The sequence below is a fragment of the Pteropus alecto genome, unplaced genomic scaffold (genome assembly GCF_000325575.1).
Source record: "Pteropus alecto unplaced genomic scaffold, ASM32557v1 scaffold156, whole genome shotgun sequence".
NCBI lineage: Eukaryota > Metazoa > Chordata > Mammalia > Chiroptera > Pteropodidae > Pteropus > Pteropus alecto.
The window spans coordinates 503,571-522,076 of record NW_006437746.1 but is presented as its reverse complement, the minus strand read 5'-3'; the positions used below and the strand labels follow the sequence as shown (position 1 = coordinate 522,076).

The 18,506-nt window shown below is 43.2% G+C and overlaps 1 protein-coding gene across 2 annotated transcripts in view; it reads right to left on the bottom strand.

Moving 5' to 3' along the window:
* Positions 1-18,506, bottom strand: part of MYRIP (myosin VIIA and Rab interacting protein) — a 240,212-nt gene that overhangs the window by 14,338 nt on the left and 207,368 nt on the right. For both annotated transcript variants that reach the window (XM_015591675.2, XM_015591674.2), the window contains one exon: positions 3,081-3,275. In XM_015591675.2, the coding sequence (XP_015447161.1) occupies positions 3,081-3,275 (195 nt within the window). The remainder of the gene's footprint in view (positions 1-3,080; positions 3,276-18,506) is intronic.

Genomic DNA, 18,506 nt, shown 5'->3' with positions numbered 1-18,506 from the left:
CCATTTTCCGTCTTTCTCTGCCCTGCTCCGTTCTCTGTGGGGCTGACCTGTATGAACTTCATCTCCAAGGCTCCCCTGCTGGCTGGGATGGCTTTGGCCAGCGGGAGACACCAGCAGGACATCAAAGGCAGAAGGAAGTTGAGGCTCTGTTCCCCTGCTCTCTCCCGGAGCTGTGTGGGAGCCATGGTGACAGCTGCCATGAGGGGGTGCCCCTCCAGACACCAGTTCTCCCTGGGCTACACTGCCTGAGTGGGTGACTGCTTCCTCCTCCTGTGACTCTCTGGATGCTCCAGCATCCCTTAATCTTGCCCACACCTCAGGCAATGATCCTTTCCTGAAACTCTCCTCTCCCAGTCAGACAGACCCCAACAGGTAGAGTAGAATCCTACGCTTTACAGCTGTCAGCAAGAGCATCAAATACTGAGAGACCCAGGCATTCAGTCCCAGGAACTGAGCCCCTGTTGTATGTGCAGGCAAGGCTGGGACTGGCCCGAGCCTTTTGGGGGAGACCAGAGCTGATCTCACAGTGTTAGCTGCAGCAGCAGGTGAGAAGCGTCAAAGCCGGCAGACTAAGGGAATTCTGAAATCCCCATGCCTTCCTCTAATTAAGTGGATTATTAACAAGGCAGTTTATGAAAACAGGAGATTCGACCTGTGAATGTGACATTTTTATCTTATGTAGCTCTGAAGGCTTCAGAAGTCTTTTTAAAGGCGAAACCTTCTCAAGCAAATGTTCTCTTTCATCGCAGAGTCCTGGTCTGCAGTAGCCAATGTTCAGAAGGCGAGAATAAGTGTTGCTGTTTCTATTTCTGCCGGTCCCCGGGTCCCTCAGCACAAAGGAGAAAGGCAGCGGAGGAAGGAAGGCACGCTCTTTAGAACACAGGCCGACCAAAGGCTCGGTTTCATTAAATCAGCTGCACCCAGAGGCCCGTTTTACAATCGGCCTTGACCTTCTGCTGCTCAAATGAATTCCATCCTGGAAACCACAGAGCGGAGCCACCTGCCCGGGCTCTGTGATCTGGTGAACTAAAGAGATAAAGAGAAGAGTCATCCCTTCTCTGCCTCAAAACCCCACAGAATTCAAAGGAACATGGCTGGAGTTTCTTCTGCGGTGAAATTTGAAAAGCTGGAGCCGGGGAAGGGAAGAAGGAGGAAGGAAGAGGCAGTTAACTCTGGGGACAGGCGAGGCATCTTAAGATGCTGGACAGGGAGCAGTGAATTATAAACCCAGACCTTTTCAGCCCATGTTCCTGCTGGGGTAGGTGACATCTTGAATCAGTGGGTAAGTGGATGTGTTTCCAACTGAAAGCGTTAACAAACCCAAGAAGAGAAACATAACGTACAATAAAAGACTCTTTCAAAACAAAAACTCTGGCAAGGCTGTTTTTCAACATGCTCCTTGGGGAGCAGAAAGGCATGCCGTCTTTGCTTTAGGTATGCCATGCGAACCAACCGCCGTCATTTAAATCCGGATTATCTCATGCGTTGTAAGTTTTTTTGATACCGTACTTTGTTAAAAAAAAAAAAATGCATCCCTTTCCTGGTGAACCTTATCTTTATTTTAACCTTTTCAATTCTGGGTGTCCTAGATGAGAGCTATCAGTGCTCAAAGAACTGTATTAGACATATTTAAGGCACAGAGACCCTGCACATTAGAAATAAAACGTTTCTTCCTGAAAAAAAAGCACTTCGTCCATCTGATGTAATCATACGTCAGATAAGCATTCTTCCAGCACCTCCTCTGTGTCAGGCTCTGGCCAAGGGCTAGGGCTACAGATTAAAAGCCAGCAGGTCCTGTGCTGCAGGAATTTACGTACCTGGTCCCCAGCCTTGGGGAGATTGTGCCCCCCGCCTCTCTACGTCACCGCCCTCCAACGTTTGCCTATGTCTGGAGACATTTTTGATCGTCACAACTAGGAGGAGGCTCCCCCTGGCTTATAGTGGGGAGGGACCAGCGATACTGCTAAATATCTTACCACGCACAGGACAGCCCCTCAGAACAAAGAATTATCTAATCCCAAATGCCAATGGTGCCGATGTAAGGGGAGACAGACAGGTGAACAGAAAGGACAGTAAAGTGAGGTAAGTGGTCAGAGAGACGTACGCTTAGGTTTTATGGGGGAATCCAAAGGGAGAGAGTCTTTAACTTTAAAGTGAAACAAATATTGGCTTTTTTTTTTTTTTTAACTTTAAGTCATTTTGATTTGTTGTTTCTACTTTTAGCAAAAATTTCCTCTAATAACAGTTCTTGATTTCTGAGAACAGCATTCATTAGTCAGGGTTGACTCTTCTGGGTTTGGAAAGATGGAATCATCTGACCCGATTTGATGCCAGCTTTATGGGCAGGACCATGCCAACTGGAAATGGTGACCATGGCCTGTGTGGCTAACGTTGAGATCTCTCTGTGTCACCCCTGGTCTGCATTGTTGGAGAATTCTCCTCGGACCTTTATACTTAGCAACAATCGTGGATATTTATATGTAAGAATCTATTACGTTCTTTCTTTCCTCACAAGTCAGAAGGATAAAAAAATCCATGACCAACAGACATATCTGTGCAGCAGGGCAGACAGTTGTAGGGACCTCATCTCTGTGGGCAACCATACTCGTTCCCTACAGAGGCACCAGCGATGCTCTACCTGGGTCCCCACAGATCTCTTTTATAGCTTTCGCATCCTCCCCTCCCTGCCCCTGAAACTTCAATGTGCTTTTGTTCCCAACAGCTCTAATCTATACAGAAGACTGCCTTTGGGCTGCTATGGACACTTTGCTTGCGGACAGAGACTGAGGTGCCCTTGTCTAAGAGCACCGCGTGGCTCCGCTTCTTCCCTCTCCCCTCCACTCTCTTTCCAGCCTCCCCTGGGAGGACCTCCCTAATAAATCACTTGTATGCAAACCCTCATCCCAAGATATGCCTCTGTGGAACCCAGCCTAAGACTCTTCCTGAGAACGATTTTGCTATGGTGGTGGCGGTGGCGGGGGTGTGTCTGTGTCTTCGCACTCTTTGTGATGAGCTACAGCTTCCTCGGCTGCCCCTCTGCACAAGTTTGCCCCACATAAGGCGCAGCCACACTGTCTTACGTTTTCTTCCAGGGAAGTCAGCTGCTCATCCAGTCTCACTTGGTCTGTCCCCAGAGGAAATGTCCCCTTCTCTCTGTCTGGAAAGCCGGGTGGGAATTCCCAGGAGCCCGCGGACTCTGCTATCAACTCCTCCGTGGCGTTGATGACCTTCAGGACTTCTGTGGAGATGTTGCAGAGAGAAACAGCAGAATACTTCTGTTTGGTCCGATAACAGGAGGGGACAGAAGACAAGAACAGCACATTAACAATGACAGGGAAATTCTACGATACCATGGTGCTCATCATGAGATTGCCTCTGCTATCACACACGCAAACATCAACGTGCCAAAGGGACGAGGGGGTGAACAACCTACACAATAGGCAGGGAGCTCAGAAGGAGCCTGCTTTGACTTGGCCCAGCTTCTGTGGCTCCCACCGAATTATCTCAGATTCTTAGGGAGGGAGGAAGGAGAGCTCAAATGGAAGCTGCTATGTCCTCTGCCCGCTGCCGAGAGTTTTAGATCCATCACCTCATTTTCTGGATGATATTCTACTACTTCAACGGAGCTTCAGTCACAGACTATGTCAAACTCTATTCCTTGGGTGGTCCAGTGGTCAGCTTTCTGGACTGGGAGCTGGGAGACCAGGACTCTAGATCTGGCTATCACTTCATGCAGTTACGGGACCTTGGCAAAGCTACTTCCCATTTCCAGAACTCAGTTTGGTCATCTGTACAGTGAGAATGTTGGAAAAGAGTTTCTGGGCAGTGTCCTGGTAGCCACTGTACGTTAGCTCACACACACCTCTTCTCAGGCCTGTTCTCCTCTGCTCTCTTACATCGTAGAAGCTGAATAGAAAAAAACTCATTTCCCAGCCTCCCTTGCAGCTAGGGGCAGTCATGTGACATAGTTCTGGCCAGTGAGTCTGAAGGGAAAGCCTACTGGGGGGTTTCTAGAAAAGCTTTTGTTTTCTTAACAGGTGAGTAGGTGCAGCCGATGCTCCCCTTCCCTACTTCCTTCTGCTTTGAGCATAGATGTGCAGTTATGAGAAAGGCAAGGATGAATACCAAAACGCAGAGCAAGGTGGACCAGAAAGACTAAAGGAGACTGTGCCTAGACAGCACTCGATGAACCGAACCATGGTGAGTCACTATCTGCCTCTGAGTATCCTGTTACATGAGAAAAATAATTCCCTAACTGTTGAAGCCACTGTAGGCCAAATTTTCTGTTCTTTGGGGTTGAACATGTTCCTAACTGACACAAGTTGCTTCTAGCTTCTACATCCATTCATGGCGCAAAATTACAATTGGTTTAGGTCTAGGCCAAGGTCATTAATGGAGTAGAAGTTCTTCAATCATGAAGAATTATTTGCATCTTTGAGTGCATATGAATATATAGCATTAATTGATAAGCTAGATATCAATGTTGCTCAGCAGTAATGATTTCCATCTATAATCAGTTTTGTTTATTTCATCACAGGGTTTATAAATTAGAAGTCAAATGTCACCCACAGGCATGTTTTGTTGTGTTAGTTTTTGACCAGTGAAATGTTTCAGGAAAAGCTGGAATTTTAATGCCTTTAGTACCTTCTGACTCATATCCAACTGACTCATAGGTCCTGACCAAAATATTAATGACAGCTATGGTTTGATTTTGCAAGGTTTTTTCCTCCAAGGAGATCCTATTGTAGGTTTTGTCTCACTAGAGGATGTGTTTGATAGCCCTCCCACTTCGCTAGGCAATCAAAGTGTCTAAGTGACATGTTAGTGGCTGCATCCACAGTCTAGAAGCTGGCTGTGGGCTTCTATGCTGAGGCAGATGGTCTCATACCTGTCAATGCATCCTAGGGTTAGGGGACATGCTCAGTGGGCTCCTCTTCAGTCTGTCTATGTCACAACAGCTGCTTGACTGACCCAACAGTTATATTCCTTTTGATTCAAGGGATTTTTGCTACAAACCAAAAGACATTGGGTCTGGGACATCAGGAGCAGGAGATGAAGAGAAGGTGACACAGACCCACCAGAATAAGGGCAGTGTCCAAGGAAGCAGCCAGGACCAACTCTTCCCTCTAGGAAAAACTTTCAGAGGCTGTCCCACACTATCCAGGACCCTGTAACTCGATGTGGCAGATTTTGAAGATGAACTGGGCTTGAAATGATTTTGGCATGAAACAATTACCATTGTTTGTTCTTTTTAGAAAAGGCAGCATTTTATATAGGAAAGCAGATTTGTTACCCTCTTCTTAGTAAATACAGCATGTATTTAGAAAGTTTGCCCCTTATTTGGTAGAAAAGGTGTCTTTGTACATTTTTTGAAAAGGAAGACATATGACTAAGAGATTTAGAAAAAAAAGTGACACCACGGCATGATGGAATGGAAAGTGTGAACATTGACACCAGTCTCCAATTAGCCCAGGGTCATTAACAGGCCAAGGTTATTATAGAAAGGACTCAAGAGGTGCTTAAACAGAAAGAGTTATCCGTATCCTGAGTCTAGCTGAATATATAATATCAAAACAATAAGTTGGACACCGATGTTGCCTGGCACTCATTGTTTCATTCAGTCCATAAGTAGCCTTGTTTATTTAATCATAGGGGTTGCAAGCTAGAAGCCAAATATTGCCCAGAGGCATGCTTTTCTCATAAGAACGCCATCTGTGAGACATGCACGGCCCAGCTGTCCAGTGTCCACCATTCATTCCACATCTTTGATTGGGGGTCCATAGTGTGCATGCTCTGCTCCAGGTGCTGGGAGAAGCAGTGGACAATGGATACAGTCCCTGCCCTCATGGCATGCCTTTAGCCCTACCCCAGCCACCTGACACGGTGACATGCTTTCCTGGCCCCGAAGCCATTGGCATTTGCCATTGTGTGAGAGTGAGGCGTCGGGCGCAGCTGGTCTGTGGTCTGGTTCAGGGCCTCGATCACTTCAGAAGGGAGCTAGCCTCCGGATGGGGGAAGCGACTGAAGAATAATCCCATGAAAACTGGACAGGATCTCTCTGTTCGGCGGGAGTTCCCATTTTGCTCTCTACTGGTAAACACAACCTGGAATCTACAAGCCTGTGCAGGGAATCACGTGTTCCTCGTCTGTTACACAGGACTGGACTGTTCACTGGGATGCGGGAGGAGGGTGGACAGTGCACTCACTGGAAGTGAAGATGGAAGCTGGGTTTAGTTGGCTGCCAGACAGGAGCGGGGCACCTAACCTCCCTGTTTCTTAGATGACTCACTGGCCCAGTAACAGAGATTAGATTTGTTACAGGGCTAATGCTGACTTGTTATGTAAACGTCCTGTTCTCTGCCCAGTGCAGATTTAAAAGTAGAAAGCACCACCGTCTACAGTTATGTTAAATAAAGCCCTGTGCGGCACTGGACAGGGTTTTGTTCAGATGAAAAGCTGATGGAGATTCAGGGGTGCTGGCAGGGAGTCCTGTGTGGGGGAGAAACCTGAGGATCTTTTCTGCTTTATTGCTCACAGCCCTGGAGACACGAGCTGAACGGTCCAAACAAGCACTATTCGAGAGCAAGCGAGAGCTCTCTATTACGGTAACTGACATTATTCCAGATATTAATTATAAGAAGGATCAAATGTGACAGTTTCATGGTATCTAATAAGGGAGAGGTGAAAGTGTGGAGATAATCAGCTGACAGAATAGGGGCTATTGCAAAACAGGAAGGTTGGCTTCAAAGATGTTCGTGGCCATGGGCTGCACAGACAATGCAATGAACTTGGCTGTGAACCCATGTAGTAAACAAATTCAACCTTCGAGTGATCAAACAAATACAAATGAAACAACCAGTCTGATTAAGGGCCAGACATACGCACGATTCCCTTTTAAAATGCCCAGCGTGTGCCAATGTGACTTCGCACAGGGCTCAGAGTGTGTGCTGCCAGTTGTTGGTCCACCAGGGGCTGCATTTGCTCTGATGCAACCACACTCCTTGGTCTCCCCACCACTGAGAGCCCAAGTGTCCACTTCTAGGGCTCAATCTGTGTCCCAGCCCCACATGAAACATCTAATCCATAACATCAACTTCACCGCCCCTGGGACAGAAATCAATAGCCCAACACTGAGGGTACAGAGGTGATAAGAAACACTCCGGTGTTGGACGTGGTTCCATAGTGTAGCGGTTAGCATGTCTGCTTTACATGCAGAAGGTCCTGGGTTCGTGCCCCAGTGGAGCCACAGTCCATGGTCTACGGCCGTGCCACCCTGAACAAGCCCGGTGTCTGATCTCGGAAGCTAAGCAGGGTTAGTACTTGGATGGGAGACCACCTAGGAAGACCAGGTGCTATAGGCATAAATAATCATAAAAAAAAAATTAAGAAAAGTAAGAAAGATACTCTGGTCCTCCTGGCCTAAGCTGGGGTGTCCTCAATCCCTCATCAGTGAGGAAGTGAAATAAGTATCTGCCTTGACGAAGACTCATCCTTTCTGCCTGACTATAACCAAAACAGGACCGACATGCACAGAACTTTAAGGACAGGTACCACTCTGAGGTTAGGGCCCTGCCACAGTGGCCGTTTCAGTGGACCCAAGACAGAAGAAGACCCAGTCAGGGCCCAAGTCATAAATCCCGGCTCTGTCATTCTTTCCCCTCTAGGGCCGGCAGGGCAGAGCAAGACTTCTTTTTGGCTCACTCCCCACGAACTCGAACCTTAGGCCTTAGCGATCTCTCCATCCTGTCCCCACGCACTTCCTCTTCATAGCAAAACGTTGCTAGGAACAAAATCTCAATCCATTTACTCTTTTTTTAAAATTTTATTTTATAAACTGTTTCCCAAAGACACTCAGAATGCAAGGTGCTGTCATGGAGAGATTCTGAATGTACAGAATTCTAAAGAAGAAAACAGTTTCATCCTAAGCGCTAGACAGATATGCTTATTAGCAATTCTTGCAAATTCTCCTGAGATTTTTCTACGGTCATCATTCATTTGAAAGCTTCATGCTGGACAAAGAAATGCAAACTCGTTCTGAGCTGGAATAAAAGGGAATGCTGCTCAGCAGAATGGCTCCAGCCTGTGAACATGTGAGCAGCATGGGCTCATTAGGTGCCTGGCTTAATAGAAAGAGAACACTTTGGAACAACAGAGGGCCGATTCCAGCCCCAGCTCTACCCTTGGACTGGTGCAGGCGTGTGCACCTGCCCGTCTCGGCTGGGCCAAAACAGATTCAGTGTCTGGCTGTGTGTGATGAACTAGGGCTGCAACAGAAGCCTAGGGTACCCATTTATGTGACTTGATATAAGTACTGATATGATACAATCTAATGCAATGTGGGAAAACGGCTTTGAGGATTAAGTGATGTATACAGGGATCTGGGGCAGAAGGATGTTCCCAGCTCCACCTAAAACACCGTGCAGATGCTTATAACAAGAGCTAAAAGGCTAAACAGGCAGAAGCTGAAGGGAGCTAGGTGTTTTGTGAGCTACAGAAGCACACAGTATGCTCTGAGGCTCCTCGGTCAATCTATGAAACACAGAGGGGCAGTGGCAAAGGACCGCCACCACTGCAGGGTCTTGCAAAGGGCCTCCTTACCCTTGGGCTCAGCATGGGGCCTAGGGCCCACCCTCGTTTTAGGGGCCCATGAAAATGTTTTAATTTCTTTAAAATTGGAAGAAAAAAAAATGAAATCTTAGGCCCAGGAACATGTTTTAGTACATAATATTAATGCAGTAATTTTGATACCAACAAAGTTGTAAAGTACCATTTCCACTGTTTTTTACTGCGGCCCAGGACATGCAGAAGATGACAAATGGGAAAAGGGAGAGGGGGCCGGGCCTCCCAGGACCCAGAATGCCAGGCTCAGCGGTTTGAGTTTTGCACTGCTCGTGGTCATGAGCCGCTGCAGGGTCTTGCTGCTTTTGTTATCCAGAGCTGTCATTTACTGAGTGCTGACCACGTGCCAAGCTCTGGGAAAGGCACTTTATTTGCCTCGCCTCATTTAACCCCGCTAACCTCCGTAGGATGCAGGTAGTATGAACACTCCACCTTACAGATGAGGATCTGAGGCTTAGGGAGGGGATGGGGTTTGCCCTGAGGGAGCTGGGACTAGCACCCAGGTCTGCCTGATTCCGAAGCCCGGTCTGAGAGGGCCGTGCTTTACAAAGGCAGTGCCAAGGCCAGGGGAGGGGCAGGTTTAGGGCTGGGAGAATCAGAGGCAGAGAAGAGCATCAGAAACAATTACTACAGCTTGAATCGAAAGGTCACAGAGCCTGAGGTGGGGCCACTGCACTGGGCATGAAAGGACAAGAGGCATGATATTGTAGAAAGAGAACGGAGGATGCTGTGTCTGTACAGGGACGAGGCGGACGGCAAGATGCTGCTGTGCTTTCCAGCCGAGGGACCTGGAAGAGACTGATGCCATGAAAGCCGACTTAAACGCTAGGTGAGAACGAAGGGTTCATTAGGCATTTGAAACAAGGAAAAATGTAGTATTTCAAAAACCCTTCTCACAACCCGAGAGACTGAGCGATTGCCAAATGCCCAAATGGGGTAACTTCCAAGTCATTTGTTTAGTCTTTATCTTGACTCTGTGAGTTTTGACGTCAAGTTTCCTGAGAGGGTTTGGGGGTGTGGGGGGTAGGATATAACCTGCATAGTTGGCTTTAGTGAAAATGAGAAAATGCGGGGCCCTCCAGTCCTCCTTTCAGCGATGTGATAAATGAATGTTCTTTAGGGGGCTGTTGAGGGACAGGAGACATCCTAAATACCAGAAAGGACTCTAACAGGGGTCTTCTAAAGACAGAACACAAAGGGGCGCGCTCACAGAGGAATTCCGGGCCCTGTGGAAAAGCCTAGCGGCCGTTCCAGTTGCAGACAATACACACTGGGCCACACCTCCGCCCCTGCCCAGTGCTGCTCCTGGGAGACCCCTCCAGGGGGAACAGAAGAAGAGAGAAGGAAGCCAGCTCCAAGTTAGGGTGGGTCCCTTCTGTGCCAGGTGTGACTCTAGGTTTCAAGTAACTTCACGGAACCCTCACAACAACCTGACATGGTCGGCGTTTTGATCCCATCTTTAGAGACGATGGCATAGTGAAGAAGAAGATGCAGAACTGGGATTTGAGCCCAGAGACTCTGGTCTCCAAAGTCCACAATCTTTCCCACCTGTCACATCACCTTCTCCACATGCTTAATTTCCAGGACCCAGCGGACTGTAGAAAGGGACGATGGAACAGAACAGAACTGAATAATCAGATCAGTGAACAACGGATCGGTGAGAGAAAGGCCTAATCCCGGGAGCCCCCTCAGGTGGTTCTACAGCCCCCCCCACTGATATCAATCAGAACGAGCTCGTTGATTTGGCACGTCAACGACCAAGCCACACACTAGAGCCTGAGATCTACTGAGTGACCAGCTCCTGACCGAGCCTACCTGGGATCGATCTGCCAAGGACAATCGGAGTGAAAAACAATGCGGTCTGTGAGAAAACCTGCTCAAGCATGATCCAGACTGCACAGTCCGCCTCTCACTTTTCCGTCCCATGTTACAGATGCTGTCTTGGCTTTACGAAACGCTTCCATCAAACTACCAGAGCAAGCAAGGAAATTTGTCCAAATGCCTGATTTCATGTATTTTTTTTTTCCCCTCAAAGGTAAGAAAAGCAGCTCCATATGTCCCCCTAAATAGTTGACAGAAATCTGCTAGGAAAATTCAGTGCAAATATGTTTCAGTTCTCATGAAACATAAGGCATTCCGGCTATGCCTCTACAACCCGTCAAAATACATGCTCCACAAACAGACTCACGTCCCCGAAGAGTGACTTGATGAAAGAGGGTGGCACAGAGTTTCGGAAAGAAATTGGAGCGCGAACCTAATAAATTAGCATATGTAATAAACTGAAACAATGAAACATAACAGATTAGAGAACCGAGCTGTAGCAGGGGGTTCTTAAATCACCTAGGTTTCGATGGTCAAGCCGTTTATGAAATAAGTAAGATTTTCTTTTAAATGGTAATTACAGAAATGATTTTTTAAAATGTGCTATTTGTAGTTGAGTTTCAGTATTAAACTATTTCCCTGAGTTCATGTTCTTACCCTTCTAACTCAGGACCTGGGGAGAGGGGACTGGAATGCTGGGGCCCTTACCTGACCAGCCTTCCCTGGCAGGTGGAGAGCGAGCAGGACTTTCCTGGCTGAGGAGGTGATCACGGTCGTTAATATCTTTTGCTTTTATATATGGGCCATTCCTCAGAAAAAAATGGTTCCTGATACCAACTAGAAACATTGCCTCACTGCTGGCAGTAACCAAGGCTCGACCAGGGCACACGCTCAGCTCTGAAGGAGCCCGACAAGGTATGAAACGCCTTCCACGTTCACTAGGAAAGGAGGTGGCACATGGCAGCCAGGGCAATCTTGATCAAGGTGCTTCCCACCTCACCCAGGATCAAAGCCGAAGTTCTCTGCATGGCGCACATGGCCCTACTTAATCTGGCCCCTACCGTCTCTTGCTTTTCTCGCCACTCTTCCCTTTGCTCCGGCCACCCTGGATCTTTAATCTGTTTCTTGAACTTGTCAAGGTCCTTTTCATCATGAGGCCTTGTATGTGTTCCTCTGCCTGATAAGCCCGTTGCTTAGATCTTTGCCTGACTTTTTCCTTCTTGACCTTCGGGCCTCACTTGGAAAGACACTTGGTCCAAAAGAGCCAGACCATCCAGGACTCATCCACCTTCCAACTCACCACCATCTCTGCCCTGCTTAATTTTCTTCTTCGTACTTATCGCTATCTGACATCTTCCCTCATGTGTGTTTACCATCGCTTCCAACGGCAGGTGAATTCCATAAGAGCAGGGAACTTTCGTCTCTTATTCCTACTGTACTGCAGCTCTCACAATGTTCAGCAGTTATTTGTTGCCCAAATGGTGAATGAACAGGGATTCAAACTCCAGAGCTTGTGGCACCTGTTCTCCTAAGGAGATGTTGCCATGTCTTTCTTTTTTGTCTCCTGTATCCCTGGGCCTGCAAACCAGCAAGATCCATTTGTTCCTTCACTGGAGTGAAAATTAAGGACTTTCCTTTTTTACCACATTCTCCCCTCCCCAAAAGGACAACTGAGCATTTGTCCCAACACCATTTATTAAGAAGTGATCTTTTCACAACTAGAGATGAGAGGTGGATAGAAATCGTAAGATAAATTGTGAGTTAGATTTTAATATATTTTAATATTTTCTAGGCTACGCTCTGGACAATTTCATTGCATCTTGTATCAATCTTCACAAATCTAATTATTGTGCCTTTAAAAATATAACATAATATCTTAATAGGTAGGCCATCTTCTTCATGCCTTTTTTCCCCTAAACATTCTAAATTATTCCTGATTTTATTCTATCACAAGATTTAAAAAATCCTTTTGGAAAGTTAAAGAACATCCAGTTCACATTTTGACTTGAGGTACATTAAACTTCTACCCTAATTTTGGAAAAATTCATCTTAACACTGTCTTTCCTACTGGTAAACTGCTAGGTTTCTTGGAGAGCTGTGGTTTTCTTGTTAAGTTTTAATTTCACCTATTTTTTGCTTCTATTATGGGTGGATTTACATTCCATTTTATCTCCCCACTTCCCTCATTCTGTTTTGAGATTCGCCTGCAAATTTTAGGTCATTGCCAACTGACGGCTGAAGTAGAAGCTCCCGGCATGGGGAGTTCTAGTGCAAAGCCCAGAACCACTTGAGCTATCTGTGTAATTCTGCTCAATGATGTGGATTCATGAATAGACCAGCTACTCATGGATCTTTCCTTCGAAAAGAATGGATTTTTATTTTGCATTTACTGGCGTTCGAGGTTGCTGTATTCTTTTACAGGCTCTACGGCTCAGGTAAATGTTTGCGATCGCTTCCCTTATCCAAGTTTTTATCGTTGCTCGAGGATCCTTCCTAGCTCCTCACACTGTTTTCTGCGTCATGGCTATTTCAAACCCTCTCCACAATCCTGAAACTCCAATCTCATTATTCGCTCACTTTCACAAGACAAACCTGCCTTCTAGGTCCGAGAGCTAGAGAGAGGAGGGAAGCGCGTAGAACCTAAGACAAAAACCTCAACTTCCTGACATCGAATTGACCCACTTCCTTGTGTCTGGACCAAACTGTCTTTGCTATTCCAATGCCTATGCTCCACCTGTTTTCTGCACCTCATCCCCTCCATTTCCCCAGAGTCCCTTATTGTTGGACAGTGAGGTGGTTTTTCAATGTTTTCCTACAATAAAAAAAATACAGTGCTTGATGAACTGCGGTGCGATACGCCCTTGGCTGCCTATCCAGTTTTCCCTTAGGATAAGTGAATGAAAGTACACTTGCTGAGTAGGAAGGGCGCACACACACCCTGATGGCTTGGAGTCAGCAAGCTGCCAGTGTGCTGACATGTGCTCCCACTATTTTGTGGGCATGCGACTGCCTGCTTCCCTGAACTCTTACCAACATCAATTATCGTTCTTTCTCATTATTCAATTTGTTAGGCAAAAGCGGCATTTCATTATTTCGGCTTGCGTTTTCATTGCCCGTCTGAACAAACAATGAACTTTGTCCCGTTCGTGGCTGTTTTCCTAGTGCCTCAATGTGCATTTGTTGAATGGGAAAAAATGAATGTGCAAACCATATGTCAAGTTCTGGCTATAGCTGTTATGCTGAATAGAGCTGAAATACAATTGAAGTTGAATATTTTTTCATTTATAGTCTTTGTGTGTGTGTGAATTGCCTGCTTTTGTGCACTGCCCTTTTACCTATTAGACTTACGAGGATATTAATTCTTTGTCTGTTGAATATTTAGGCAATACGTCCTTCCTATTATGGTTTCCCTTTTAATTTTATGGATTTTTTTTTTTTTAGTGAACATAAGTCTTTTTTTCCTCCCAGCTTTGTTGAGATATAATTGACATATAACATTGTGTAACTTTAAGGTATACAATGTGATTGTTTGATACACTTATATTATTATAGAATGATTATCATAATAGGATTGGTTAAACCTCCATCACCTCGTATAATTAGCGTTTTTTGTGTATGTGGTGAGAACATTTAAGATTTATTCTCTTAGTAACTTCTAAGTATATAATACAGTATTGTTAACTATAGCCACCATGCTGTCCATTAGATCCCCAGAACTTGTTCATCTTATAACTAAAAGTTTGTACCATTTCACCAACATCTCCCCTGTCCTCCATACCCCAGCCCCTGGCAGCCTCCATTCTACTCTCTGTTTCTGTGAGTTTGGCTTTTTAAGATTCTACATATAAATGAGATCAAATACAAAGAGTATTTGTCTTTTTCTGTCTGACTTATTTTACTTAGCACACCGCCCCTCAATATCCATTCACGCTGTCAAAATGGCAGGATTTCTTTCTTTTTTATGGCCGAATATTATTCCATTGTATGTATAGAATGGAATAACGTCTCTGTGCTTTCATCCATAGACTGGCACTTAGACTGTTTCCATGTATTGGCTATTGTGAATATTGCTGCAATGAACTTGGGAGCGATGGTACCTCTTTGAGATCTTGATTCCTGATTTCATTTCCTTTAAATATATACTCAGAAGTGGGATTGCTGAATCATATGGTAGTTCTATTTTTAAGTTCTTGAGGAACCTCCATATTGTTTTCCATAATGGATACAGCAATTTATATTTACACCAATAGTGCATAAGAATTCCCTTTTCTCCACATCCTCACAGTTACCGTTTTTTTTTCTCGATCATAGCCATTTTAACAGATATGAGGTGATATCTCACTGTAGTTTTGATTTACATTTTCCTTTTTAATTAGTGATACTGAACATCTTTTCATCTACCTGTTGGCCATTGTATGTCTTCTTTGGAAAATGTCTATGTAGGTCCTCTGCTCATTTTTTAGTTGGATTGTCTTTCTGTTATTGAGTTGTATGAATTCCTTATATATTTTGGATATTAGGCCCCTATCAGATATATTGTTTGCAAATATTTTCTCCCATTCGGTAGGTTTCCTTTTCATTTTGTTGTTTCTTTTGCCATGAAGGAGCTTTTTAGTTTGATGTAGTCCCACTCACTTATTTTAGCTTGTGTTGCTTACGTTTAAGTTCGCAAGTTAATTTTTGTGAGTGGTGTAAGATAGGGGTCCAATTTCATTGTTCTGCATGTGGTTATTCAGTTTTCCCACCTCCATTTATTGAAGATACTATCCTTTCCCCATTGAGTATTCTTGGCTTCCTTGTTAAATATTAGTTGACCTTATAGGTGAGGGTGTAACTCTCAGTCTTTCAGTCCTGTCTCGTTGGACTTTGTGTCTGTGTTTATGCTACTGCCATACTTTTGATTACTATAGCTTTGTGTATAGTTTGAAATCAGGAAGTGTGATACCACTAGCTTTGTTCTTCTCTTTTGAGATTTTTTTTGGCTATTCAGGGTCTTTTGTTATTCCATACATATTTTAGGACTGCCTTGTTTCTATAAAAAAAATGCCATTGGAATTTTGATAGAGATTGCATTCAATCTATAGAGGCTTTGGGTAGTACAGACATTTTAACAATATTATTTCTTCCAGTCTGTGAACATGGGGTATTTTTTCACTTCTTTGAGTCTTTCTCAACTTCTTTCATCAAAGTATTATAATTTTCAGTGTACTAACCTTTCACCTATTTGGTTAAATTTATTCCTGTTTTATTGTTTGTGAGGATATTATGAATAGGATCGTTTTCTTTGTTTCTGTTTCAGATATTTCATTATTAGTGTACAGAGACACAGCTGATTTGTGTATTGATTTTTAACCCTGTGACTCAATTAAATTCATCAATTAGTTCTAACGTTTTTTTGGTAGTCTTTAGGATTTTCTCTATATTAAGATCACATAATCTGCAAAGGCAATTTTACTTCTTTTCCAATTTGGATACCACTTATTTCTTTTTCTTGCCTGATTTCTCTGGCAAGGACTTCCAGTATCACACTGAATAGAAGTGATGAGAGTGGGCACCCTTGTCTGGTGTCTGATCTTAGAGGAATAACTTTCAACTTTCACCATTAAGTATGATGTTAGCTGTGGGCTTGTCATATACGCCCTTTATTATGCCAAAGTACATTCCATCTCTGCCCAATTTGTTGAGAGGTTTTTCTTAATCATGAAAAGGTGTTATATTTTGTCAAATGCTTTTTCTGCATTTTCGAGAGGATCACATGATTATTATCCTTCCTTCTATTAATGTGGTATTCCACGTTTATTGATTTGTATATGTTGAACCACACTTGCATACCAAAGATAAATCCCACTTGATAATGGTGTATGAATATTTCGTTGAGAATATCTGCATCTATATTCATCAAGGATATTGGCCTATAGTTTTCTTTCTTGTAGTATCCTTATCTGGCTTTGGTATATGGGTAACACTGGCCTCTTAAAATAAGTTTGGGAGTGTTCCCTTCTCTTCAATTTTTTGAAGGTGTTTAAGAAGGAATGACATCAATTCTTCTCTAAATGTTTGGTAGCATTTACTAGTGAAACAATTGGGTCTTGGGCATTTCTTTGTTGGGAGGTTTTGATGACTGATTCAAACTCTGTACTCATTACTGACCCATTCAGATTTTTTTATTTCTTTGTGATTCAGTCTTGGTAGGTTGTATGTTTCTAAGAATCTATCCATTTCTTCTAGGTTATCCAATTTGTTGGTGTTTAACTGTTCACAGTAGTCTTTTATGACGCTTTGTATTTCTGTAGTATCAGTTGTAATATCTCCCATTTTATTTCTGATTTTATTTATCTAAGTCTTCTCTCTATTTGCCTAGTTAGTCAAGCTAAAGGAGTGTCAATTTTGTTTATCTTTTTGAAAAACCAGCTCTTAATTTTGTTGATCTTTTCTTTTCTTTTTTTTTAGTTTCTATTTTGTTTATTTCTGCTCTGTCTTTGTTATTTCCTTCCTTCTGCTAATGTGGGGCAGAAGGTATAAAGTTGTTTAATTTGAGATCTTTTTTGTTTCTTGATGTAGGCCTTCATCACTATAAATGCCCTTTTAGAATGGCTTACAACTTCTCCGCTGAACTCCTAGACTTCCAGAAAGGCTCTCTTGTCCAAGGGTAATTGTTTATTTGAGTGTTCTCCAGGAGCTCCTGGACCATGACCAAGAGGGGCTGGAGTTCACAAACTACTTCAAGGTCCACAGCCATGACCAAGGTCTGTGTGTCTACTTACTAATGCATGAGTAGGTGCGATTTCTCTTGGGAGTATATATAAATCACGGTCATTCTTTATACTTTTATGGAGAGAGGGTTCATAGCCTTCATCAAATATCTAAGGAGGTCTGTAACCCTCAAAAAACTAACAGCCATTGCTATTGAATTTTTGTCTTTCTATTTTATCAGAAATGGTTGCTTAACTTTATCAGCTGTTGGTTTGGAATTCACCCTTCATTCAATATTTATTAATTTCTTACTTTATGTCAAACATCGATCTAGGAATTTAACAAAATAATCATGTTTTCCCCTTTTACTTGTAAGTATATTGAAAAATGTTAATAAGTTTCCCCAAACTGATATTATTACATTCCTAGACTAAATCCTACTTGGCCATTGTAAATTATTATTTTCTCATATAGTTGGAAACAATTTGCTAACATAGTGAGAATTTTTAAATGTTTTTTAACCAGTGAGTTAGTATGCAAATTTTTGGTGGTATATGATTTTTGGGTCAGATTCAGACCAAGGTTTTAGATAAATAAAATAAACTTGGACCCTTTCAATTTTTTAATGCTAAAGACAGTTTAAATAATATGGGAGTCATTAGTATCATGAATATTTGATGGATTTTATTGACAAAGATACCTGGAACTGGCTTCTCTCTGAGGAATAATTCTTTGACCACTTTGCCAGTTTTTTCCATGGTCTGTTCAGGTTTTATAACCCTTTCAGAGTAATTTTGCTCACTTATTTCCTTGGAAATAGTCAATATTTTAAAAATTATCACAAATATCATATTATTCACGTATAATTTTTTAAAAATCTTAAAGCTACATATATTTATTATCTTTCAAACATGCTATTTGGATTACAAAATGTTCATTTATGTAAAATCATTTACATTCATAACTCCTTGTCATGTATTTATTTCATCCATAATAAAATATTATGATGTTCAAGATGTTCTTGATATTTACAATGAGTTCTCATTCAGGAAAAAACTCTCTAGGGGTTCATCATGGTGCTTTGAGATGGATGTTTGTAATCAGAATTATCTATTCCATTGAGATTTTTCTTTTTTCAAGTAGAATATGTGTTAAATATTTCCAAGGTCTATTTCGGCATCGGTTGAGATTATTATGTGCTTTAAAAAAATAGTACTTACTCAGTGATTTATTATAGCAGTGAAGTTTCCTATTAACTTCATTTTTGCATTTTTGGAATCAATAAATTAGCTGTGGCATGTGATTCTTTTAATATTGCAAAATTTAGTTTGCTAGTATTTTATTTGGGAATTTTGTCGGTGAGACCGTTTTAT